General features: G+C 42.1%; 1 protein-coding gene across 1 annotated transcript; it reads right to left on the bottom strand.

The window, feature by feature from the left end:
- Positions 1-577: 577 nt before the first annotated feature.
- ttyh2l (tweety homolog 2, like) lies at positions 578-27,583 on the bottom strand. The gene is made up of 14 exons (XM_071532577.1): positions 27,174-27,583; positions 22,870-23,042; positions 18,865-18,976; positions 14,629-14,849; positions 11,314-11,409; positions 9,919-9,991; positions 7,268-7,337; positions 7,030-7,085; positions 5,117-5,209; positions 4,941-5,033; positions 4,169-4,311; positions 3,838-4,023; positions 3,667-3,745; positions 578-1,900 (listed from the first exon to the last, which is right to left on the bottom strand). Exons 1-14 carry the CDS (start codon positions 27,300-27,302, stop codon positions 1,820-1,822), a joined length of 1,605 nt encoding a protein of 534 aa, XP_071388678.1. The 5' UTR covers positions 27,303-27,583; the 3' UTR covers positions 578-1,819.
- Between the last annotated feature and the right edge of the window lie 368 nt (positions 27,584-27,951).

The raw sequence follows: 27,951 nt of genomic DNA, 5'->3' as shown, positions 1-27,951 counted from the left end.
TAACTGTCAGCATTGTGGACATTTGACTAACACCTTTTGAAAACCTCTCCCGGGTGTCAACAGAATCAAATAGATTTAGAACTCCAATCTACTTCCTGCATGATATCTATGCCCAGGTTTTAATGAATGCTTGGTCTGACTGGCCAACAGTATGCATAGTTAATCAGGTGTCCCGTAGTCTGTCAGACAATAGCCAGCCAGCTAGTTGCCAAACGAGCCAAAATCTCGGTGTCTCCATTGTTGCTGAGTGCTGAAGATCCAACACTGGATTTTTGTGCCCAAAATATATAAATATTGGCCTGCTGTGGAAGGTCAGGCTCTCACTCAGTCCTACAAGCTTTATACCATCTAATTATCAAAAACTGGAAAAAAAAAAAAAAAATGATGCTGATTGTCCTGACTGAGTTGAAATCGTTCCACTGAATCTTCAAGTAAAAACCAAATGCATTACTAGATCTAGGCTACCACAGTAACAGTAAATAATCAATAAACCGTCATATTGGAGCATGACAAATTAACAAACACAGGTTTGAGTAATATCCTTTATACACAAACATTACATATCAATTTAGTCTGATACGTCATCAAACATAGAAAACAGCAGATAGTAGATTTCTCCAACCATGAAGAGAATGACAAACCTCACCCGCAAGAATATGGATACTGTGGGTAACCTAACAGTTGGATCAGAGAACAAACGTTCTATTTCTACTTATTCAATCAGTTCACATTTTACCAGTTGCAGGAGAGGTTGTACTAGCGGCACTGGGTTTTACAAGCTATTCAATATTTCAGGATGGTATATTAATACAACATGGCAAATAACTAACATAAAAGTACTGACATTTGTATTTTGATGTTTATTCATCCAGTGATTATGTCAGTATTAATACTTGGATTTGATTCAAAAGCCATTCTGTGCTTATGTTTTTTCCAGGGGAATGTTCCACATGCAAATGTAGTTTACAAATGTACTAAAGCAGTATGTCCCTCAGCTACGGCTATTATTTGACTCTTAGCCCTGATAAGCAGGTCATGTAATTCAGTATTAAACCATGGAAGAAGAGATGGCTAACCGTATCACAGTTACACAACTAGAAACAGAAAAGTAAACATGCATCCTTCTTCTGCGCAGATAAAGTCGTCACAAATACCAACAACACTGAGTAGCATCTTGCTTTGGCTCTTCAAATCAAGATTATAATATTTGGTATGGTTTTCACTGACATCAATTGTTATATGTACGAGATAAAAATACGGTGTCTGATTAATCCATATAAAGCACCCTGAAGAATTACATGAAGGCCTCAAAGTTGTAAGGAATAAAATCACTGCCAGGGAGTCAGGATGTGGCTAGTGTCACGATGAAAGCTCTCTGGGTTGTTGTCAAATGCGATCATCTCATTTGTTGTAGCCTACACCTGACATCAAAACGGTGACCATGTTTGTGATCACATTATATCCATGCAGGCCACTATATCACATGAAAAAGCGAAAACCATCTTTTTGATCCACAGCGAGTTCACAGTCTCTTGCTCTGGCTTAAATGCTTGTGTTGAGCAACATCATTTGCATACATAATGGCAGCAACAACAGTCTTGAGAATCATCAAACTGCACAGACACTCTCCATTCAAGATTTATGCTCTGCATTGATGTGTTATTGAGGTGATTGCCTCATATGTCCTGCTTTCATGTCTCAGACTGGGACAGCGGGCTGCAGCTTCCGTAAACAGGATTATGCCATGAAGACAGCCTCCTCGGTAGGAATCCAAAGTCCCAGACAGTGTGTCCCTGAGAAGAAATCAGTAGGTAGCAGGCTACACTTGGAAGTCAGTCCCAAAGTGTCTGATCTGGGCCTCAGTCATAGATAGGTAGGTGGTCCTCATGCTGGGTGAATACTGCAGGGAAAAACAAATTATAAAAACACAGTTTAGCACATTTATGCACGGACTGCAGCAGTTGGCAATATCATCAAGCCTCAGAGTGAAATGCTGAAATGGTGTGACTGTGATCTGGTCTAAATTGGGGGAGTAATGCTTTCGATTATGAGCTGCTCTTTGATTAGGAGCTGGTGGAATCAGGGGATGGCGATTCAATGCAACAGTACAGTTAGCAGAGCTGAAGAGCGGGTGAAGAGCAGGCAGAGGTCAGGGAAAGAGTTGGGGGTCACAGCTCAAGTTCCACTCACAGGTAACACTCTGGACACAACAGCGCCAGGAGGTCAAAGATCACACAGCTGAGGTACTTTACAGAGGATCTTTAGGCTTTGTGTTATAGGACCAAACATTCTGAGTAGCAAGCTTTATTGCAGAGGTAAGCACACCGCGTGTCACTTTGAGGAGTGGAATGAAAATGAAATCATGCAAATTCAGGATTTAGTTATACAACAGAAAACTTACTGTTTCTAAATGTCTGAGTAAAAGAATGAAAATTAAAAAAAAATGGTTAGTTGCAAAGTATTGGTTAGACACCCTATTATGCAACTGCTCATATGAATGCATAAACAAGTGCTGGAGTGCAAATATAAACTGTGGCATTACAGTGCTGCAATACAATAAAAAAGTAAACATTGTTTTCTCAGTGTACCTATACAATGTATAACAAAAAACAAACCCTTCAAATTTTTCACCTCAGAATATACAGTATAGAGATAAAGACTTGTAGTTTCAAGCATTTCTGAAATCCTAAATAAAAAACAAAACAAAACAAAAAAATCACATATTTGTTCTCTTCTCTGTTCCTCTCACCCCCCTCCCTCCATGCCTCCCCCTTTATGTCTGTGAACAGTGTACTGCTGCAGCTGAGACTCAATGGAGAACATTTGTTTTCTGATTGAATTGTTTTGTCTCTGCTGTAGGCTACGTTCCTAAAAACAAGTGAAGAAGATGCTGCTTCAGAATAGCATTATCCATCAGCCAATGCTGCATAAATGTAAAGGTGCTGCATGTCTTTGGCACAGTCCGAGTGTAGGTCAAGCACTTAGAAAGCCAAACAGACAAAAACCTAGCCTTCCTCTAGGAAGACTGGTTGTTGTGCAACAGTCCTGGCCAACTACTGGGGTCTTGAGGTTGTGACCAAGGGCAAGAGTCAGACCTGAGGAGCTCACCCTAAGCAACAGCTGCCTTAACTGTGGATTAACTAGGTTTATCTTTAATTTAGCTCCAGTTATGGAGATGCACAAAATGACTATGAGCTCTACCATTAAAACTAAAGCAGGCAATGCTGCATTTATCCACCACTATCCCTCGGTCATTTCACACACACGTAAATGTATGCATTAGCCTTTACATGGACTAAATCCTTACCCTGTAAGAAGCAGAAATACTGTATAATCCAAGGCTACGCTGAACAGGATGTGTGTATATGCTCAAGGCTTAGTAGTAAGAGCATCTGCATACAGAGATGGCACTAGATTAGACAAAAGTGAATGCACCTCTGTCAATGACCAGCAGAGAGCAGTCTGCCATCATTCGCAATGCAACATAAGTGGTGACTCCCTTCACTGGCTTCTGAGAGTGTGAGGGGCTTTGTACAGTGTATGTGCATTGATGTGTTCATGATGCTGCTGTGTGTGTTTCCTGTTTGTGTTGTGGCAGTGTTGATGTCAGTAGTGCGATCATTGTCATCACACTAGGGACACTAGGGCCTCATAGGGCCAACGCACCGAGGGAGGCGGGGATCCTCTCCCTATCAGTGGCACATTCTCATAGCGAGGGTTCCCTCCAAACAGCATGGACTGATTCCTGTGACAGAGGGGAAAAGAAAGTCTGTAAGAGATGTAACACACACACAAATACACAAATACACAAATACATCGTCATCCAGTGGGTCTTACATGTATTCAGAGGAGGGGATGACATTGGCGGCAGATTGTAGAGGTGGGTGTAGGCTGTTCTGGCTGCCCATGCTGCTGTTATAGCTACAGAAGCTGTGGATGTTGGACCTTCCGCGGTTAAAGGATATCCGCCGTGCTTGGGGGTTGAACGGGTCCTCCTCATCTATGTCATCATAGTCTCTGTCCCTGGAAGACAGGTACACACACACACACACACACACACACACACACAGAAAAAGGACACAATCAGAGGGGGGTACATGTGTTACCACCTTGCAGGAGAGCATTGTGGGCAGTACATAATGGGATAAGGGTGTCGCATGGCGCTGACCTGCTGCCAATGAGAGTCCAGGCACGGGGGATCGCACACAGCATGGCAGAGAGCGCGCAGGCAGCCAGCAGAGCGAACAGAGAGAGGTAGAGGAGCCCTTCCACCCCGTCATAGCACACACCCATCAGAGCGTCCAGGTAGTCCTAGAGGGACGCACACACACACATATATACACAGACACGTGTATATTTACACACACATGCATATACAGTAGATGTAAACATAGTAGGGATGGGACGATATGCTAATGCTATATCTCATGATACAATTCGTTACGCAATATCGGGTTCATGCTTCGACATAACCACAATACAATATAATTAATAGTTCACTAGCAACAAAGTCTGACTGTGCAGAATTATGTTTATTTCTGAGCCACAGATCTTTCTAGCAATGACGTTGTCTTGCTAGAATGTAAACAACAATTTAAAAATGTCATTAAAAAGTGCAAATTATATAATCTAATCTAATATAAATTTGTGAATTTCTGATGGGCAAGCCGTCTCTTGTGATTATTACAGCAGAATAAAATATTGCGATTCATTTTTCTGCCCCAAGATATGTCACATTTTTGTATTGTGATATATTGAATTTCAATATATTGTCCCATCCCTAAAACACAGGCATGCATACATGTATATGTACATGTGACATGAGCACAGTGATGCACCCTCACACACACCCACTCACACGGGAGACAGGTTTAAGTGGCTTAGAGCTATGCTATGAAGCAGCCCTATTAAAAGGTCCCCTGGTCTGAATCTGACCTTACCTTATGTAGCCCACGGCAGTCCAGCAAGGCGGTTAGCTGGTGTAGATTGAATTCAGTGGAGTTCAACAGTCGCTGGATCCCCAGAAGGTCTCTCTGTGTAACAAGGTACAAAAGAGGAATGAGTGACACACACCTTTACACAGTCTGGGGTAATGGTCTGTCAGCCAGCCACTCACCTCAGCAGTGGGAAAGATGGGCACCGAGAACTGCAGCAAACCCTGGATCTGGATTTGCATGGTGGTAAGGGACCGTTGGTAGACTGTCAGAGACTGTGACACATATGTACCCAACCGCACACACACACACACACACACACACACACACACACACACACACACATACACCACAAACACAAAGAGTGGATCATATTAAGAACAGCACTGTTTGAGAGCAACATGTCAACAAGTAATTTGATGTTCAGTAAGGCTTTGTAATGCTCTTAACAGAGGACACATTTCTTTTCAGACAGATTATACCCCTGCCCTCCTCGCCACACCACCCAGGCTAACCCGCCATTCACTGCCCCTCCTCCCCGTTCCCACCCCCCGATCCCAAGCATAAACAAAAGAACAATATTTACATCATCTAGGCCATCGGAGAAAAGATTATACTACTTAACAGGCATCATATTAAGCCCTAAATGGATACTGTCATGATAACAAAGCATGTAGATTGTAATAATTATTGGTCATGGATTTAGCCTCCATGAATTTGCTCAATACATGCTACAAAAATACCACCTCTTTTGAATACAGGAGTGGACAAAATAGCAGAAACATCTTAGATATATAAGAATGGCAAATGTGTAATATGGAGTACGGCCACACCAGCTTCAGTCCTTGCAAAAGCTGTCATACCAGTCCTGAATTATGCGTAGTGGGATATTGAACCATTTTTCAAAAAGGAAAGCCTCCAGGTCTTTGAAGGATGAAGGAGGAGGTGCATGAAACCTCTCTTGCAGTTGTTTAGCAGTGTGTATGGACACATTATCATCTTGGAATATGGGAAGATCATGAAGGAACAGTGTGCACCTGCTCATATAAAATGATCTCATATTCCTTGGCTGTTATAGAACCATGCAGAGCCTAATCACTCTCACAAGTTCGCTGCTCATGCCATTACAGATCCATCTTTGGCATCCTTTGGCTTCCTCCCTATGTCAGCCCATCCAGATATAGGAAAAAGGATGAAAGACGGCTCAGGTTTTACGCTCCATACACCAGGCTCTGCATCTTTGTGCGCTGGCCTTGAATACAAGCAGTTTCCGAATGGCAGCCCTGCCACAAACACCAGCTTTGTGTAGCTCATGACGCAGAGGTTTTGTTGAGACTGTATCACAATATTGATTCATTTCTGTGGTCATTTTTGAGTCCACAGTTTTGTTGTGTTTAGCAATTATCCTGTTAAATGTCTGTCTATCTCTGTCGGTGAGCTTTGATTTGCAACCACAGTTCCTCTTTGCCTGTGTTTGGCACATCACGATTTTTGAGACTGTTTCCCTTGCCACAGTAAATAATTTTGTAGTTTTTGTGACCGATGCACCTGCAATTCGAGCACTGATTATTTGCCTCTTTGAAACATGCTAGCTGCCTGCTTTCAAAACTCACATATAATAGTAGTGATTGGCGGACCTCTTTTGAAGTCGGCACATACAGCTAAATGGCATCCGACTTAATACGACTTTGTAGCTGTGATTCAGTTACTTCAGAGTTAAAACCATTTTTATGTGGTGTTTCTGTAATTTTGTCCACATCCTGTATGTTCCTGCATAATATAATAATGAATAAATAAATAAAAAGTGTCAGCAAGAATACCCTAAGGCAGAGTTTATGCACAGGGTAAGACATGGCTAATTATTGAAGACCTACATATGAAAAAGGGATATTCTTTGATCAAAGTTTATTTGGGTTATCGCTTTTAAGTAATTAAATTAGTGTTGGGGGCTCATTTTTCAGAACTGCCGATTAGGGCCCGATAAAGATCTGGCTGTCTGGTATCTAATGAGGAAAAACTATTTTTAAAATAGCAAGATATTTTCCAGTGTGACGGTCTTAGTAGACAACTATAACTCTGGACATTTTGTCAATACCTGCTGGAAGGGGTTGGGTAGATTCGGACTGCAGAATAGATAATAGTGTGCAACATCTGAAAAGAGAGGGAGAGAGAGAGACACAGAGAGAGAGAGAGAGAGAGAAAGAGAGAAAGAGAGAGAGAGAGAGAGCGAGAGAGAGAGCGAGAGAGAGAGAGAGAGAGAGAAAGGGAGATTTATCATTCTGTGAGAGGGAATTCATGGTAGCTGTGCAATTCTAGTTGTAGAGATAAATTACCTGCACTGAGGAAATCCTTGGTTTGGTTAACAATAAACTTGTCTGGAGACACACAGAAGTCGCTGATGCCCTGTGGGACAACAAAGGCAAGCTGTGATATGTGAAGCATGCAAGATCAAAAGAACAATCTAGTGCAATGTTTCTTCAAGCCATGAATAGCTACAATTATTGTGCTGTTATTGAGTAAAACTGATTTTACACTGGCCATTTATTGACAATCACACAATATGCTCTATTTGCATAAGCTCTATTTGCTTTACAATATCTGAATTACCATTAATAAAACATTATGCAGTTAGAAAAAGTAAGTGTCTTGCAACACTTGGCATTATGGCAACACAGGGAATTGAGTGGGCCAGTGGAATATAAAATGTTCACACACATGCAGACACACACAAACACACACACACTCACACACACAGACATACACAGAGAGAGAAACGTGTGGTATATAGGAACAGACCTCATGCTTTGTTGACTATGTAGAGTCATGCTTTGCTAACCTTGTCTGGAATCTACAGAGTATTTTCATGCTCTTTAATTCATCCATGGAAGGCTGCTGATGTGCATGCATAAACAATTGTATAGAGTCAAGGTCATGCAGCATGGCTAATTCCCTTACACTCGTACTATTCCTCAGAACAAAAACAAATAAATAAACAAATCAAAGCTACTACTACTGCTAGAAATGAATAATAACAAAAACAACTTGAATGGAATGATTTCCTGAATGGGATGTGCATACATCATCATTCACAGCTGGGGAAAATGGCAGGCTACCACTCAACTGATCATGTTCGGAGGGATCGAGAAATCTGTTGTGATGTTGAGTCAAACATCAAAGCCTCTTGCCATTCAATCCTAACACAGTCTGAGAGGCCAACGCTCTTCATATCAACCCCAATAAAAGTCTATCTCTACTGTCATTTCCCATAGTTAGATTTGCACTTGTCTCGCTTTCAGAATATCACCACATCGCTAAGCCACAGCACCGGCATTCCTCAACTGCAATCACATGACATTTGTATTCAACACACATTGCACAGTGACATGTCAAGCACTGCTAAGATTCATTCATTCATACCATTCATTCTCTAACTAATTATACTAGTAGTTTTATATGTTGCATCTCATAAAATATGTATGAATTTATGAACATTTTCTAGGACACCACCATCGTTTAGCTTCCTTTCAAGATGCACCATAGTCTCTATGGATTTTTGGGTAATGCTTGCTAAACAGGTGCACCTGCTTGTTTTGCATCCTGTCCCACATTCACTTCCCAATACTGAAACTAGGAAGTCAATGTTCTTTGATAATCCACTACTATGTGGAGGATTGGCCTGTGACCCATATCTCATTGGCTAAACTAATCTGGCTAATAACCTGGCAGATATTTGCTGAGCGTCCTTATATGAGTCTGTCTGTCACAAAGTTACAGCTCAGCTCATGGGCAGTGATATCTAATGGAGAGATGCACACTACAGCCTAAAACCCATACTGAACTATTCTGGATAAGGTGGTCAGTACGTTCAAAGGTCTTAATGCTGGGATATGTTCTATTGTAATGAGCTGAACTAAGCCATACACACAGTCCAAGTCATAGGTAATCTGGCTGGCACTTGGCAAAGTCAAAACTGGTCCTGCAAAGCTTAAGCCAGAATAATGTGTAATTATCTGGGCTGAAGCTTTGTACCTCAGGCCACTGAGTTTATCACTGCTGGGTAGCTCTGCATCCACACAGAACCATCACAACAGATGTAAACATTTCACACCCTTGTAGCTCATTTCAGGTTAAATTCAGCTGTCATTTCCCCCTCTTCATCCTCTCATCCAGCCCTGCCTCTCTTAAAACAGCTGTCCAGATGCCAAATCCTATGGGATAATCCACAAACGCCACCCAGGTCTCAATGGAGTGACAAGAACTATGGAGGGACAGAAGGAGGTTGGTGGAGAGGGGGTACTCTTTGCACCCTAGACAGTGTCCATAATACAGTCTGCCTCCATTAAACCCACTAAGCCCAGATGTGGTCTACACATGGTGTGCAGTGGATTGAGAGAGAAATTAAGCTAGATAAGAGAAAATACATTTTAAAGAAAGGAGGGCAGAGGAAATAGAGGGAGGGAGATTGGCCATTTTACCAAAGTAATTAATGCTGGAAGCAGCTTTGTTTACAACAGTGGGGGTAAAGGTCGAGTAACCTAAAAGGCTGGGGGCTTGTAATCAGCTTTACTGCATCACTGACCATAGGACAGCACACACTGTCGACACAACAAACAGATGCAGACACTTTTAACTGGGAAAGAACACACTCTTATTGACAGCAACGCTCTCGAGGAGTAATTGCATGGGGAGGGAAGTTCAATTCAAGAACTGGCCATCACCCCGACACAGTGAGCAATACTCAGCTAGACACCTCAGTAATCTGTCCTAAGATATCAATAATATAGGACCTTTCTCTGTCACTAATGTGGTAATATTGGCTCTACCACTTTTCAACACAGAAGAGTGATTTAGTCTTGCCTTCGCAGTTTTGCAACAGATGATAAATATCTTTTAGTGGCAGCATCTTAAGTGTTCATTTTTGTAAGAATGCTTTATGTATGCAGGTATCGATAGCTCTTGAAGAAGGCGCGGTGTGTTTTCTCACCACAGCTGTAGCAGTGCCCGCTCCCAGCGAGGCCCAGCTCAGTATCAGAGACAGCACTACAAAAGCCAAGATCCTGGAGGAAAAAGCAAAGAGGAGAGAGAGAGAGAGAGAGAGAGAGAGAGAGAGAGAGAGAGAGAGAGAGAGAGGGAGGCACAAAGACAAACACAGAGAAGGAGATGAAAGAGTTTGTCTTTGTACCAGTGATCTGCGGTCATTTTTCATTCAGTTAATTTGATTTATACTTTTACAATTTTGCTTGGAAATTGTTCTCCTTCCTCCTGAAGACAGATGCTGATGCATACATTGTACTGGTGCATAGTAGATTAGAAGATACAGTTGAAATTTGATTTGTTACAGAGTGGTAGAGAGATAAATCAAAACATGACTCATTGCGGAATTAACTTGTTTAGCTTTTGATTGTTAGTTCCATTCCCATCAGAAATGAGTTTGAGTTCTGAATCAAATGAATAGCTTATTGGAGGTGGCTTATGAATAAACATCACAACATCTCGACACAACACACTCTCTTGGTGACAACATGTGTGTCAGAAGCTGGAGAAAGCGCTGAGGGTTAGAGCGAGATAAACAGAGTGGAAAGAGAAAGAATGGCTCCCTGATGGACGTAAAAAGGCTGCAGAGGGCTTCGGTTCCCAACTCACTCCTCGAGCTGTCTTGAAAGCACCAATAAAGTAGCCTGAAAGCTCTTAATAATTAGTTAAGGGAGTAGGCTCATCCTGCCCAGGCGATCAATAGGCATTAGTGAGGCCCATCAGAGAGAGATGTGAGGAGAGATCCTGAGCATCATCCGCTAACACTGACACGCACGCCGCTCTAAATAGGGCAAACGGGAGGGGAAATCTAGATAGTGGATTTGCTCGTCGGACATCAGTGTTGGTTTAAAGCGCCGGCTGCAATTTATTTAAGCAAATGTCGGGCTACTATTTCTTTCAGTGTGTTAGAATCTAAAAGCTTGTTCTCTCTTTAGATAAAAAACTACAGTGGTTTTGATCTATAAGACAGGTAAGAGTCTAAGATCTAGCATCTACAGTACAAACTGATCAGTTGGCTTGTTTGGCCGTGAAAACACTTAGCCTACAATCTCTTCTTCAACTGTATGTGGGAATGGAATAAAGGATAAGCCAATGAGGAGAGGAATGAGGGCGGTACCATTGTCTGTGCTAGTGAAAGGACATAATGCTATGGTTGGTGCTGGTTAATGGAGCGCTCTATATGGTGCCAGAGAGGCTGACCGGCTGGCCGTCCATCAGCGATTTGTGATCCAGGCAGAGGCCACTGAGAGCAGAGATGGACCACAAGAATAAATGGCCTCTGACAGGCGATGAAAAGTACATGTCCACACACGCACACACACACACACACACACCAAGTACCTACGTGATGAGGAGCAACCGAGACTGCTTGGCCATCCCCAAGCAGGTGACCAAGCAGATGACCAGATCCAGAATCAGCAATAGCAGATAGGTCAACCACCTACAAGGCAGAAGAATGAAGCATCAGCATAATAATCCTCATCTACAGACAGCACACCAGATGCACATGTGCAAGGTGATGGGCAAGCCTCAGGGAGGGTTGGACCAACACGTGTTGACACAGGGATTGAATGTGTGAGATCTGTGTGCGCCATATATCAGCATTCCTGTCTCCTAGTTAGAGCCCATCTGTTTCAGGTCATTTCCAGCCTGTTGGCTTAATAATTGAACAGCACGAATCCATAGACATGAATTTTTCATGCACTGAAAGTGTCCTCTGCAGGAATGGCGCACATGGCGCGCTCAGCCTGGACTTGGAAATGTGTGTGTGTGTGTGTGTATGTGTGTATATATGTGTTTGTGTACCAAACACATGGGAGTGCTTACATGACTCATTTTCAACTCCACTAGCCCCTATGGCATTGTAAATTTGATAGCCGTGACCAAAAACATTGATCTCCAAGATTGGGCCACTTCATAAAATACTCTATATTGTAGTGTATTTGTTGTGGTGTATTTGTAGGATTTTAGTATTTGTACAGCAAGATTGCAGCTGCAGAACAGGATTCACTCATCCTATGTGAAGGAGTCTTGGAGTGCCATAACTCACTTACAGTATCTGATTTGTAACTGTACACTATGAAAGTATACTGCAGAATGGCCATTCCTCTGCTCAGAGAGGAGGGTGTAGGGATGGGAGAAAGTAATAAGAGAGACTTCAGTTCGATTCGTCTGCATGAACAGAATCAAAAGCAGTCCAGTGAACGCAGGGGCAGGGAGGAATTGAGAGACATAGAGTAGGGAGGAGGAGACAAAAAAGACAGGAAAAAAAAAGAGTGGTGGCATTTTTCCCCTTTTCTCTTTTGGGCTGGCTGTAACACTGACTGTTCATCAATACAGTCCCGCCAAAGAGTTCATAGCCCGATGGTTGCATGAAATCTAATCATCACACAGGAGACTGGCGTCAGGTTGCACACAGTGGCAACAGTAGTCCAGAAGAAGATCTGGTCTCAGGGCAGAAAGAACACGCCATGTGGAGGGCATGAAATAAATTATAGGAATAGGTCAGTGAGACAACACTGCTAATAATACAACAGTGGCTGCCTGTACTCTGCCATGTCAGGAATCTGAGGTATTTGCTGTCACCACTGCTGATCCAGACTACAATACAGTGTATGGACAAAATTATGTCAAAAGAAATGCCTTAGCGAAGGGTTATGGTGGTTCTGGAGGTGATGTGGGTGCATCTATTTTTGTGGTTTAGATTTAATCAAAGTTTTAACTCGACTATTGAGATGATGAATATGCAGGACCACTGTCACTGATAGGAGCAGTGTCTCCTAAGATGATAATTCCCCCATAGACAAGGCAGGAGTGGTTATCCTGTGGTTAGAACAGTGTGATATAGCCGACACACCCTCTGAATAACCAGATAACCCTAGTCAATCTTTTTAGTTTTTATGCTAGAATCTTGAAAACATTCATAATTCACTAACATTCATAAAGATGGAAAACCCAGATGTTCACTCAAAGACAGGAGGACCAGAATCATACTAGCAAAAGCATGCTACACTTTAAAAGAGGTGGCATCACCAAGGCAAGTTTCATGCTGGTGTTTCCGTTTTTTTTTTTATTAATACCCTGGACATAGGAATTACATTCAAATGCCTAATTGAGCCACCGATTTCATTAGCTAGTAGGTATCATCCACAAGAATCCAATTCATTGAATAAGTCTGAATAGGAGTTGTTCAAACACGTGGATCTCAATCCACGTAAGACCCACATAACGTCTTTTTATTTAACCTTTATTTCACCAGGCAAGTCATTAAGAGCAAATTCTTATTTACAATGGCGACCTGGCAAAAGGCAAAGCCTCTTGAGGGAGGGGGATAGGGGCTAAAAAGAAATGTCAAAAGTTAAAAAGACAGCAGCACACATCCAAACATTTCCAACACACCCACTACTTACATACAATCACAACAAGCATTACGTGTGACAACAAACATTACATAAATGGCATACAGTCTAGCACACAAGCAACAGGCAAGCAGCTAGCAGACAACAGCATCAGGCAATACAAACAGCAGAACAGGAATAACATATGACCAGGAAAGAGCATCAGGCAATACAACAACAGAACAGGAGTAGCATACACAAGCAGTAACACAGACAGGCAAAGCAAAACAGCCACAGCAAGAGAGGCGAGAATATTCATGGGACAAACAGTAAGCAATCGACAAGCAAGGGTTAGGGAATATTAGTGGGTCGGGAAACAGCTGCATGTATCAGTGAGAATGTCCATAATAGAGTCCTTGAAAACTGACTGATAAAATTGTCCAGTTTTAGTGTTTTTTGCAGATTGTTCCAGTCTTTGGCTGCGGCAGATTGTGTCTAGATTGTGTATCTATCAAATTCTATTGCAGAAAGTACCATAGCACCCACAATCTCCCTTATGTGAGTCTTTCCTTCCATGTTGGAGTGCCTTGTAATGGCAAAGCTAAATTAATCTTACAGTGCGGAACAACAGGCTGCGAACAGGTTAAACTCCATGTGAAACTCCATGGCAAAACAGTCTGGTTTTAGCTTTTACGTGCCCAAAAATAAGACAAACTACAGGAACTATCAAGTTATACTGAATTAGTGCATTCTCATAATTTAGAGCAGCAGTAATTGGAGCCTTAATCTCATAAAGTAATGTTGGATATTTTAATTATTTTGACTAGTTTGTTGTGTTTTTGATTGGCTTTGTTAGTTTGTTTGCTTTTTCCTCTTTACTGAATTACATTTTTGGCCTCTTAATACTTGCTCACGGTACTCTTTTGAAAAGAACATTGTTCTCAAAGGGAGAGAACCCTGTCACAATAATGGTGGCAATCAATCAAAAGCAGAGCAGTGGTCTGTGGGGAAGGAGATCATTTATGGTCTAATAGCCACTCTGCTATGCATAACACTTTGTGAGAGCAATAAGCATTAGTGCTCAAACTGCACAGTGGGCAATAAGCTCAATATCAGCTTTCATTTATATAGTGATCAGTAAAAATAGCTTTTCCGGTCTGTGTTCCGCAGGGAAGATCAATGAAAACCCATCTGGTTTGGTCTGCGTCTGGTCTTGATCACTTGTAGCATTATTCTACGCAGTGTGTTTGTTTCATTCACCACACACAGACAAAATAAAATAATGTCAATCACCCTAGGGGAGTGAGCTAAGCCTGGCCCACCTGTAATACTCAACGAAGGCTGTCTGGCTAGCGATGGCTGCCAAGTCCACCTTGGCCTTGCTGATGTCCGGCAGAGCGACCAGCTGGCGGATGATATTGGTGGCCATCTGCTGCATGAAGCGCAGAGCCTGGACGTAGTCGGGCCTTGTGGCAAAGATCTCATCCAGCCGCTCCAGGTGCTGCTTTAGACCCATTTCCATACTGCCCAGGGAACCCCCAACCTAAATATGGGAAGGTGGGGTGGGGTGTAAGGCAATGGATGAGTTAAGAGGGAAGAGAAAATGGCAAGAGAGGAGAAGAGAAAATGGGAAGTGAAGAAAACGGTAATAGGAGAGGGGTAGGTGAAGGGGGAATGAAATAGAAAATGGGGTCAGCAGGGAACAGAGATACAAATAAATAGATATTCATAAAAAGAGGTTCAAGATGTAGAGAGAGGTGAAAGAAGCAAAGTAGGAGCCCCTTGAGAAAAGATTAACTTTTCTTCTCGACTGTGTGTTTTGTTCTGATAAACAATGTTGGAGTGGAATACTGATGACAACACCGGAGAGACCTGTTATCAGAGGGGTCTGTGATGATGAGAACAGAGGAGGAGGAGGTGTAGTGAAGAAGAGTAAATACGCTTTACTTTTCTGTTTGAACAACATCAATGTGATGGAGTAAATGCCTTCGCTTTCCCAGCACCTGAAAAGCATCAATAGAGCTAGAAACAGGTCAATTTTAGCCTGATGCTGACTGAGAAAAAAATAAAAAACTCAGTTGAGCTGTGATTCCAATGGACTGGGAGTTTTTGTTCCAAAACAGCAGAAAGTAATCGCCATTGGTACTGATTGGTACTGACAACCCTGTCAACCCCCCACAGATATATTCTGGTTATTTTGTGCAAAGGGGCAGTAAAAATTGTACTTATTGCCCCTCTAATATATTAATTACAGTTTTTATATGCCTGGATTCCACTCGCTTACCTGAGTGATATACAGTCGTAAATGAATGTTTGCAGGATCTGTAGGTTAATATATTAATAGTTGATTTTATACTGACGATAGAGCAGATGTTTTCAGTGTGTACAGCTGACTGTATTGCCTCTGTATATCCTGATACATACATGCATGCTTAAAGTAATACTATCATAAAACTATAGATACTGTATCTGTCTGCATACGTGTGTGGAGTTCAATGTTTGCGTGTTTGAGTAAGATATTCGAAACCAGCGGGCTATGATTGATGTTCTTAAAATAAAAAGGACAGAGGAAGTTGACATGACCATGGCTTTGCTGAAAACAGAGATACAGAAACACTAACAGTACATTTTACCATTGCACTGGGTGGAAGATTTCTATTCTATATGCTAATCCACAAACAAAGCATACCCCACAGCAAGCTGAAAAACAGATCCTTCTCTATCGTTCTTTTGTCTTTGCTCCATCACACCCATGACCTACAGTATAGGTATTCTTTGTATAGCCCTTTGTTCACTTTAATAGAACCAAGTGAGTCAAATATACTGAACAAAATTGCGGGCATAAGCACAATTGTGGTCAAGGGAACTCACCAGAACTGAATTGAAAACATATCTCAACCTTTTGACCCTATAACCTTTCAAACTCACTTGATTAACTTCAGCTAAGTCCATGCTTTCTGTGGTCTGTGATTTAGACCCCAGACAGTAGCTATGTGTCGAGTCAGTACAGTCAGTACAAGGCCCATCCTCCACTCCAGCACTCCCGGGGGAAGAGGGTGTGATTGCCAGTAAACTGCTCTCACTCCCAGCCTCTGCGTTCATCATCTTTCACAGTTCTCACGGCGCCCTGAATCTTATCTACTAGCCATGTCTGCCCGAGCGTGAGGAATGGAATCCATCAGCTAGCTGCTCTCGGTGATCCACATTTCCCTAATCTGGACCATCCTGCCTTCCTTTAAAATGGATTAAAGCTCACTTTTACCGAAAGCAGGTCACAAGGAGGCTTCTGCGTATAGGACACACCCGTTAAATGAGACTGACTGGGCGCACAGCACTACTCCAAATGCCAATTTACATGCAATTTAACCTATTTGTGTGATGCCTCCAGTTAAAACAAAGAGAAATAAGACACTCAGGAGAGACACTCAGGAGAACTCTTATAAATATGAGGGAGAAAATAGCAATCAGTTTGATAGATGTAGGAGCTGCAGATTAAAATTGGCATTCATCAGTTGAGCACTAAACACTGCTCTGTTCCAAGAATCATAAGTCAAAGCTTTCAGTTTCAAAGAGGGGGAGGATCCTTTAACCAGGGTTGGAAATTGGAGTTGTGCAATTCTGAGACAGTGTGATTGACACGTTTCCTCATTTGTTATCTCCTGGCAGCGCTGAAGGGCTCTTCATATTGCAAGATGTATGCTGGAAATAAGAATGAAATAAATTGCCAGCTAACAATCAAAGCACCCCTTCAATGGCAAAGGGAGAATGAGTCAAATTATTCAAATCCTTCTCTCTCTCTCTGACAGATGACAATCCCTCCCAGAGAGTGAGATTCCAGATTTTATGAAGAGCAGAGTGTTACCAAGCCGTCATTGACTGGGGCTATTCTCAACACAGAACAGCCCAACAGCTCCTACAGTAAATCAAAACCCTCACAGGAGCCTTGTGATGCAGGACGGACCTGCCAACTCTAGTTCCTGTTTACTTTACTGGACAAATCTTATTTCACCCGAGTGAGTGAAATACAACAAAGCTGATGACCTGAAAGCATTAAGGTAAAGCAAACTTTTAGAAGATATTATTAATGTGGAACCAAAATGAATTGCGAACGCCTTTTTAACATGTCAGCCAAGAAAGGATTTGGTAAAACAATAAATCCCCGTGGAGGAATCACTGAGGAACGTTCTTTCTCTCTCAATATCAAGCCTACACATAATCTAAATCAGCTTTAGCTTTAGAATGGAAAGGACAGCAGGCCAACTCATCAGCTCCATAAGTACATTACCTAAAGCTGTTTTTTGCAACTGAGAAAGCCTTTGTTTCCCTGGGGAACAGATGTCTTTCTCACAAGCTATCGCAGAACGCAACATGCTATAGGATCAAATCAATACAGAGGCTCCATAGAAAACTCACTAAAAGGAAGGTGAAATCATCAGTCGAAGCCCATTCACTCCCCACAGCACAATGACCGTGTTATACTGCAAACGCTGGGTTTCTTAAGTATACAAAATCACCCACCATGACCTATCTGTTGTGTGAAAGAAACTAGTGTGTGAGCCACAAATGGATTAAGTCGAAACCCGTTCTCTCTTCAGATACAATAATATTCATAATACCCGATGAAACAGTGCACACAAATCTTTCTATGTGTATATGATATTAATATAATATGTGCGTGTGTGAGCTGGGAGATCTGCACTCCCTGCAAATGTATGCGTGACAGTGAAATGCAATACACACACACACACACACACAGACACACACACACACACACAAGACTAAGAAAGAGAGAGAAGGAGAGAGAGAGGCTTAACATCCATTAACGCAATGCAGATGGGAGTTAATCCCCTGCTTCCTCATTGTGATTATTGCTTCTTCCAGGGCCCTGTCTTGACTTCCTTGCTCTCCTTCCTCTCTTCTATCCTTCTATCCATTCTCCCCCTAAGCCTCCCAAATAAGTCAGACGTCCCTGAATGCAGGTCAGGAGTTGCAGAGGAGGAATCCCTATTTACAAATCCAGAAGCACCGCTCATTACAGCCCCTTCACTGGGACATAAAGCGGATACAGACCCCCCATGGTGATGCGCTGCTTTGATTGAGACAGATGCACACCCCATTACTAGAGGGGGGTCTCACTCTCTGGTGTTTACCGGCTCTAAATCAAATTAAGGTTTCCAAGTGCAGGAGATGGCGGGCCATGAACAGATCATGGCCCCTGTTTATGCATCATCATGGCTAATAGATAGGTTTTTATTTATTGACTGGAAATGTTAACAACTGGCAGAATATAAACAACAGTGCGCCTAAGCTTTATCAGTGGCATAAGTAATGAAAATATACCATTCACACGTTCATAGCTTGGCCAACTCACACTTTTTTTCAACTGATTCAGCTGGAAAATTAGAAAACTGCAGCCGATATTGATAACTACAGGAATGAATTTCAGTACCCACATCTAATGTCTATGGTGGTTCAAATGCACTTGTCATGCTCCAGTGCAATGTGAAGCTGTTATATGTGACAATGGGTAGAGCAGGGCTTTGGCATGCATCTCTCACCAGATTGTTGATGCCACCCAGTGTGTGATTGGCATTGTAGAGCGAGTAGGTCAGCTGGTACACCCCATCATTGGTCTCACTGTTTCCATAGAAACCCACTCCTACAGCAGAACTGTGAAAAGAGGAGATCAAGATGAAACACACATAAGTAATCCTCTGTTGCATCATATTGCTTTTTGAGACTATGAGACTATCACAGGACAACTGATACAGAGCAGCTTTATTGATCATTTCCCAACGCAGAGAGGGAAGGAAGGCGTCACATCAGCAGAAGATTTTTTATTTTTTCCTTTTGAACCTTCATTAGTATACATTAGTCAGGATGAAAGCAGGGTAGACACACACTGAAATACTGAAATAAATAAGTGTGAAAGTTCCAGTTCTTAAGGTTGAGGCGCTCCAAGAGGAATTTCCAGATTTTGTAGTTGTGAGATGACCGGCCAGGTTTGGATCTGGTCACAATTTTGCTTTGTGCTTTCATTCTCTACTTTCTCCACCCATCTCCTCCTCCTGGCTGCCATATGGGCTGGGAAGTGGAGCCTAAGTGGAGCCGATATGTGAACGCTATCACTTTTTATAGCTCTCATCTTTCCTCTTCTCAGATCCCTCCATCAATCCTCCCATCTGGTTTGATTACAGTTGCCTCTTACATTCATCTCATGCTGTGCTTTCAGAGTTAAACATACCGAACTTCTCTTCTTTGCAGTTGTAAGTTTAAATTTGTATCCCACTCATGAATGAAACCACATCAGAATTCTGTTCTACGGCCAAAACGTTCTCCCACTGGAATATAGAGCATCCCCTATTTCCCACCGGTCTGCCAGTCTGGGACTCTCCCTAAACCACTGTGATAGGAACGATTAGTGTCCCACCCCGCAGTGTCAGCGTGTACCCTTACTGCTACAGTATCAGCCTGCACTGACATGAGTAATGATACAATTTCATCATATTTGATAGCGGTGAGGTCATTCTGCATAGAGGTCACAGGTTAGGAACACTTTGGGCAGCCTTTAGGCCCGGGAAGGGAGCTCATCAATCACACTTTGGATAGGAGGAGAGCAGAGCAGGATCGCTGTTAATGGGATACCACACACACATATGAATATGCACACACACACACACACACACACACACACACACACACATAATTCTAGCAAGAAGTGAAACTTCCAATGCAATTCTCACTATGAGTCACATGTTGAGGACTTTTAACACCTTCTGTTCTACCAAGCCACAGGATAAATATAAGCCAGACCTCAACGATACACAAGCAGCCAGATGGACACAACAGGCAGTTGATACTGCATCACCTTCTGCAGTGAGACCAAGAGTAGGGGAAGTTTGGACGTGGGTGGTGAAGATGTGGGGGTGGTGTGTCGCTTTGGCTGATACACATCCTGTCAGGGTGTGTGTGTGTGTGTGTGTGTACGTCCATGCAAGTATATGTGTATATGTGTGTGGGTGTTTTGGTGTCAGCTAGCACCCTGTCACCGTAACCTTGTAAGCATGATGGATACCACAGCCGGTATCTCTGCCATTACGCCAGTTCCCTCTTCCCCCAGGCTACGATGAGGGACTCTGCTGGCACATACAGTATAAACTAGTGTGAGCAGGAGGGAAGAGCCCCCCCTCTCCCTGTCCTTATCTGAGTGAATGGAGAGCATCACATGCCATTACAGTAATCCCTACAACCCAAAACCGCATGGACGTAGTTATAAATGGACAAATATGACTTAATACAGCTGTTTGCAGGAGAGCTCAGAGTAAATTCTACAGGCTTTGTTCACATCCGTTTTCAATCTGATCTACGGTGGCTTGGACACTGAGCTCTTCATTAACCCTGTGGCCAACCTACTGACACATGAATGACATTAATGACCCACTAATGACACAGTAATGACAGAGGACGTCATGGGTTAGTTTCTGGGTTTAGCCTCTAGGGAAGCATTAGTGTGTGGCTGTGGAGGAGGCTGGTTGCAGCTGCGGCTTCGAACAGCAGCCAGATGGGTCAGAACAAACCTAAACAAAATAAACAATATGACTAGAGCATGTGTCTGCTCCGGAGTATCGTCATGATCGTGTGCTCAATCCTCCAAAGAGTGACTGTTTGATCAGTGCACAGACTGAGCCAAACAACCTGTATCAGTTGTATCCTGGTGTTCAAAACATGTTATGCATTGAACAAATGGCCACACTGGAGGAACAAGTACCGAAAGATAAATACGTAAATTCTGTGGAGACCCGTGTATTTCAGCTGTAATAGCTCTCATCAGGGTTAACAGAGACTGACACAGAGAGGAAGGATTTTTATAACATTGGATTTGTTTTCTCATCTAACTTTAATTTACCCCATTTAGTCTCCCGAGGTAACATTTTCAAGAGCTGGTCAGGAATAATAATTTAGAGTGGCGCAGCAGTTCTTAATGTCCTATTTCTGTTTTCAATTCCACAGTGCAATTGAGATGCAATTCTGTTTGGAAAAATCCTGCGCAGTCCAAGTTAGAATATGTGAATTAGGTAATCATGAATTCAGTACAGGAGATTGAGTAATAAGCAAGGTAATCATGAATTCAGTACAGGAGATTGAGTAATAAGCAATAAAATCATTTTTAAAGGACGTGAAAGGACATCTGTGATTATTTTATCTAATAGAAATATTGTGACCCAGCAGGATAGAATAGAGGACAAAATGATGTTATTTGTTTTGTGGTATGTTATACAAAAGGATTGCGTCAGAGCCGAGATAATTGTCCAGAAGGATGAGGATTTGTGTTTCTGTGTGTATGTGCATGTCTGTGTGCATACGCATTTAGATTTTTTTATTCTAGCCCAGCTTGAAAACCTGCAAGCATATTATCATTATGTCCATTAAGTTGACACTGTTACTTCGAGACAGCCATCAATAAAAACAAGAGGTCAACAGGTACACAGACCTCAAGATGAGAAATACCAGCCAGCGATGAAGGCACATTCTGACACCATATTACAAAACCCTGTTAACAAGTCGGAGGAGGTGGGCTTAGAAGCAGCTTTCCACCACACAGCCCAGCACGCCAAAGTCTAACTCTACGATCGCACACTGATTATCTAATTTGTGACTGTATGCTGTGGTGTATTTGTTTAATTAAAACGTATTAACATCCACTGGCACAGGCTTCTGCAGGGAGAGATGGAGAGCTGCCTGGGTAGGGAGGGGTTAACCGTGCTCCTTGGCTAAGCAGCATCATGCCTAGGCACTTAGCACTACAACAGGCCTTGTGTGCTGCAGCAGGGTCTTGGTATGTAAACAGCAAACTAACTACGTTAAGGCCCAGCTCTTAGATAACTGTCACAAGATTAAGCGGATCTGTACAGTAATTCAATCAAGCCCTTTGGAGAAATCATTTGTTCTCCTTCATTTGTATTCTACAGAAACTAAAGGTTGGAACTTGCAAGCCGGGTCATGGAACCTCACCCTAGCTCTCTTAGCTAATAGTCTCCTATTGTCAGCTTGCAACTGCTATCGATAAATATAAGAAGAATGCCATAAAGGAATCTGACTCAAATCTGTTCCACTCTACAGATTTGATGAGGCGTAAGTTACTAGAACAATTACCTCAAAAAACTTTGGAATAAACAGCAGATGGAGCCAAATGATTGTACTCATGAGTTTGCTTTGATCGTCATTTCCTTTGACATTTTCATGGTTTGTTAAAGTGACCCTAAATAACCAATTCAACAGTGGCTGCTGTGAAAGGCTTAAATTGAGTCACATATAGCCTCTGTCTTCCTAAAGGTCTGGATTTAAATTAAGCTTTCTCTGGTCTGTCCTAAATCAGAAGGGCGACGTTATCCCAAAAAAAAAAAAAAAAAGATCTAAAAGAGGACTTTCGATCATGTGCAGAGTCACAAGGGTCATCACATGTGCAATGGATACATAGACAATAGTTAATGCTTTGCGTTTGAGAGTTTAGGGGTGCAGCAATGACAGCAACAGAATGGAATCATTTTACCTTTCAGACTCACCATATGATGAGACCCGTGACGACAGCAGCCCAGGTGACACAGCAGGTATCAGGCCTCTTGGTCTCCTCATCCACCTCCCTGCGGCAGCAACACAGGCAGCTCAGGTACACTGCCAGGACCAGCAGGCTCAGACCCAGACCCACCGCCCCAACACATGCTAGGAATATCAGAGACTGAGGGAGGGAGGGAGGGAAGGAGTGGAGAGAGAAAAGATGGTAGAAAGGGAACAGAGATGAAAGACAGAGATGTCAACATGTTAAAAAGGTGAAACACTGTAACATGGGAACAGACCGAGTACTAAGTGGTGATCTTATACACGGCACACAGCTGTTGTGTGTGGTCTGGAGGGGTTATGCTGGGTGACCCCACCACCCAAAGGTTGACAACCTGAGTGAGAACAACCCACCAGTATCAGGCAACACTCATATGTAAAGATATGTTGAGGGCAAAGGTTAGCGTTTAGCTAGCTGACCCATCACTCATCATTATCATTGCTGATCGCTGCCTGACCAAACAGCCCACAGGGCACCTTGTTTTTTCTGCCCATCACCATAGCAACACTCTCGACTGGAAAACAGAAATGATCCGAGGCTGTGGGAGGGGAGCATCATGTGACAAAACGGCTTTCATACAGTCTTGTGATTCCTGAGCGTACAAAACACTCAAAGCCTGCAGGACGGAAAGAAAGAAAGATCGATTGATGTGAAGAAAGAAGAGAGGAGAAAGTATTACAGGGCGATAGTGCAGTGGAATGTGGAGCTCTCAGAAAATCAATTAAGCCTAAATTCAATGATAGTAGGGCCGCATTGTGGTGGACCTCAACATGCTGAGAGAAGTTTTAATGAGCGAGGGACGCAAGTTGAGACTAGGGTTCTTAAACTAATGACTGAGCTGGAGTCCTAAAGAAGCCCTGGTGTTTATTATTACTATGAAAATTTGGTGAATTCAAAATATGGAGCTCTTGACAATCCAAACAATAGCCTGAACTTTGATTTCACTTGACAATAATTTGCATTTAATTTAAAAGGTCAAAAGTTCAGAAAGTCTGGGTCTGCCTGACTAAGCAGCGCTTGGCTTTGAAGTCTGTGACTAATTTTTCAGTTTTAATGACACTGACACTGTGACTGAGTTCAGATTATATGCTTTTGCATGCTCTAACAAAGTATTTTATTTAAACTGTTATTGTGTCCTTAGTTTCACTAAACTCATTCAAAATATGATTTAATATAACCACATCATTCATGCTGTATTTTTTATAGAAGAAGTATCTTCAGAAATGAAAACTTCCAATTAGAAATCATATAAGACATTTAACCCAAGGTAGACTGACAGCATTAAAACAATGCGGAGGGTAGAATCATACAGATAGAGTGACATAGTGAACACAATAGAAGATGGCAGGAACATTGATTTTATGCATGTTGCTTCGGGAATTAAGAAATTTGATCATGTTAAATGGCTTAGTGTTAAGGTTACCATGGGAATACAAATTTGACCTGACATGTACAAAGTTAATGGTCTAACATTCAACCAATATATAGTCATTACCCTCTACTTATGGGAAATTCCACACAGACATTTACAGTATTTTTAGTGGATGCAGCCTGCAGTATACCCATTGATGTAATATTTGAATTAGGGCTGAAAGATATTGACAAAAAATCGAATTGCGATTATTTGACAGAATATTGCAATTGCGATTTAAACTGCGATTAATATCTTCACTAGTTTTTCTCGTCGGAATTTTTTAGAACTTTAAAATTGGTTAAAGAAAAGTGATTTTGTAAAAAAAAAAAAATGGATGTCAGTGTGCAGGATTTGCTTGAGTTTGAGTATGATGAAAGGTTTTTACCAGTATTGTACTTGATTCATGGACCAAAGACTACCTGGAGCTCTAAAACAACTTTATTAGAAATACATTTTGGAAGAAACTCTCTTAAGCAAATAATTGTAGCCTGTGCGATTTGGAAATTGCAGAAGTTACTTTTTTTTTTTTCTTCAATTAATTGGTCAGCTCTAATTTGACTGTAGCTCGAGGAAAATAGGTCAGTACAGAATCAGTGCCAACTGTGCTGCCCTACCTTAAGTGGCACACTGGCCAAAAAAACCCTTAATCTAATGATAGACTAATCACTGGTTTTTGAGGTCATTGTTGATGAGCCAGGAGTAGACTGAAGGGCCTACAGTGGTTCCAACCCTGGTCAGATTATCTGTCACTACAGCTCAGTTCAGGCCCTCCATAAGCACACTTCTCCCACTTTCACCCACTCCTTCTCTAATTTTCCACTCCATTATTTTATAATTAGACATGCAGGCAGTTCAATTTCCACTGACTGCCATGCCATAACAAGGCAATGGCAAAGGCAGGGGAGGGAGAAAGAGAGAGGGAGAAAATGACTACAGTATCTCAGCTCATTGACCGGAAGTTCATTGATTTTTTATCTTCCCAAAAGGATGTTTTTATAAAGTAAGGAGCTTTGGTAGGCCTAAGTATGGAGGCCTGTCTAATATAATTATGCAAATAGCAAGCTTTAGCAAATCGTTCTGTTGCTCCACTGCACTTTCCTCAACAGACAACAACAGATCCAGCCGACAAAAGAAGAACATTGGTTATTTTCAGGCTTGAGAGGCTGAGTCAGGCCTATAGAGTGTCAAGAGGTTCTGTGACTCCAACATGGCACTCCTCGCTCCGCGCTGACTGGTTTTCAGCTGAGCCAGTGTGACACTGCTGGGACTCAATGACCCAGATGGACCTCGATACATAGAGGGAGGTGCAGTGGAGGACAAATGAGCTCTGGAAACTTTCCTGTAATGGGTCTGCATTCACAAATGACCTGGGGCAAATGGAGCACACAACGCTGCATGGACATGCACGCACGCATGCACGCACACACACACACACACACACACACACACACACACACACATACACTTAAACTACAGTTCATATTCCTTGGGGACTTACAGCACTATTGTTGTGTTTTGAAGGATATGCCTTTAATATCCAGAAAAGAATGGGGGTAATAAATGCACAGCTCAAAATTTAGACAAGTTTCCTTGTGTAGCTCCTCTTATTTTGTGTGTTGAATAAATCAAATACGTAGGGCACTGTCTTGTTAGCTTGGCACATGTGACATTAATTTGTGAATAGTTTCTCCAATTGCAATGACGCATGTCAGATTATGATGATCTGATATCATGTGACTTTTTTGTGTATTAGATAGTCCATAATTTATTGAAGTAATGTACTGTAGATGGGCAATTTCACCAACAATTGTGACCAACTTTGTTTCTTTTTTCCGTCAAAGTTTGCTTCCTTTTCACCCACATTATCTGTAATGTTTATGTCCCAGTTGCCAATCCCCATCCCTGCTCAGGGTGATTTTGGACATCATGTTGCCCTAGCCCTTGAATGGCCTTAAAAAAGCACTTTACTTGAAGGGAATTGGAATATTTTCTTTCTGAAGTTGATTGCCACAGTGTACGAGTCTGGATTGAGAGGTAAATCTATTGACATCGATTTTTTTCGGCATACAAAATAGACCTCTTTTTCATACAATCAGTTTTGAAAGTAAACCACGTAAACATGGAGGAAGGCAAAAATAAGCAGAGCACAAGTCTTCACAAACATCACACACATGTGTATGGTGTTGGAATGAGCAGTCATTCAGAAAATAAGTTTACACTCATATCAATATCAGAAAGAATGCATCCTGTGCCATGTTTTGTTTGTTTCAACTGAACTGGGGGTAATAGATTGAATTGAGTACATTAATGTCATTTGGAGCAATAATCACCAAGAGGCTTGGACAGAAAGTTGGAACAATGTACAGGAGTAAAGCTTGAGAAACCAGAGGACTTGTGTATACAATATGTATATATGTATGTCTGTATGTCTGTAGCGATGTGTTATGGTTGCTGTTACTCCCCTTCTCTACCATACCTGCAATATTTCAAAGGAAAATATTCAAGTTAATACAGGTCATGTGTCATCATGTGAGCACTGCAGTATGTGCCCTTTCTCCTCCCTTACATTAGGACTAACAGTCACTGCCAGTGTGTGATGCATCAGAGAGAGGGAAACAAAAGAAACAGCAGCTTTTCACTTTGCATCCATCACGTTTGTCTCAAACTACAATTAATATTAATCTGTGAGTTTCTGTTTGACTTTACATTTCAAGAAAAGTTATACCATTGCTTTCGAACTTCAAAGGTCCACAACAGCACATCTTGCAGTTTCTCTGTTCAGATTCTTTGTAAACTACGTGCGTGCGCTTTTACGCACAAGTACTGCAGTTACCAACCTGCTGATAGCTCGCCTCCTCTGGTCTGAAAGTGTTGCCGACCGACTGGAAAGAGAAATTGAGGTGAGGGAAATTGTGCAGCCAGTATGTCCACCACGGAGCAATGTAATCAATTCTTGCAGTGGCCATTCCTGCTCGAGTCAGTCGACCGGACCGCTGACAGCTCACTCACACACTTCCCTTTGAGACCTTGAAACTCTTCAAATATTCCCAGGCTTTGCAAAAAATAAAGAATAAAAACGCGATTTTGACAGTGGCTGCAATGAGCACAGAACATTAGAGAGGAAGTACTTCCTTTGGCATCATGCTCCCAGGGCAATGCATAATATGGCTATTTCGGACTCCTATTCCCACAGTTCTGCGTAAATTGTTGCCCAAATGGTTCAAAGTAAAGTGTTGATTGAGCTGTTCAGAGCGCAACCTGTTCTACAAACTACACGCCACGGCTTCTCTGACTGGGGGCCAAGCGTTTGTATCCGAGACACGGGATCGAGTGACGCTATCAACCTTGCCTCCATTTAGAGTAGGCGTGACAGCCCGCTTTCTGTCAAGTAACATACAGTACAATGCCAGCCAGGCCCACGGTACGAGAACAACTATCTAATGACCTTATGGGCTGGAAAAATTGGATGGAAAGAATGTTCTTAGAATGATGCTTGGTTGACACAAATTTGCAAACAGAATTTGATTACCAAATGAAGGAGTAATGCAAGTTAGCACAGTTTTTCTGTCTAACTCATAGCTCAATATTATGGATTTCAGTGGCCCGAGCGCTCTA

This window comes from Centroberyx affinis, unplaced genomic scaffold, assembly GCF_046629955.1.
Source record: "Centroberyx affinis isolate AG114_WGS23_722 - 3 ecotype Tasmania unplaced genomic scaffold, CSIRO-AGI_Caff_v1 ptg002214l_1, whole genome shotgun sequence".
Classification (NCBI taxonomy): Eukaryota; Metazoa; Chordata; class Actinopteri; order Beryciformes; family Berycidae; genus Centroberyx; species Centroberyx affinis.
Note: the sequence above shows the minus strand (reverse complement) of the source record. Positions and strands in the feature narration are given on the sequence as shown.

What these genes read in the sequence shown, in the direction of transcription:
- ttyh2l (XM_071532577.1), bottom strand. Translation starts at nt 27,302, where the DNA reads ATGGCCACTGCAAGAATTGATTACATTGCTCCGTGGTGGACATACTGG. An exon ending in TGGGTGGCATCAACAATCTG is followed by an intron (nt 14,850 to 18,864) that starts GTGAGAGATGCA and finishes TCCCATATTTAG; the next exon opens with GTTGGGGGTTCCCTGGGCAG. An exon ending in TGGACTCTCATTGGCAGCAG is followed by an intron (nt 4,024 to 4,168) that starts GTCAGCGCCATG and finishes CCTGTCTTCCAG; the next exon opens with GGACAGAGACTATGATGACA.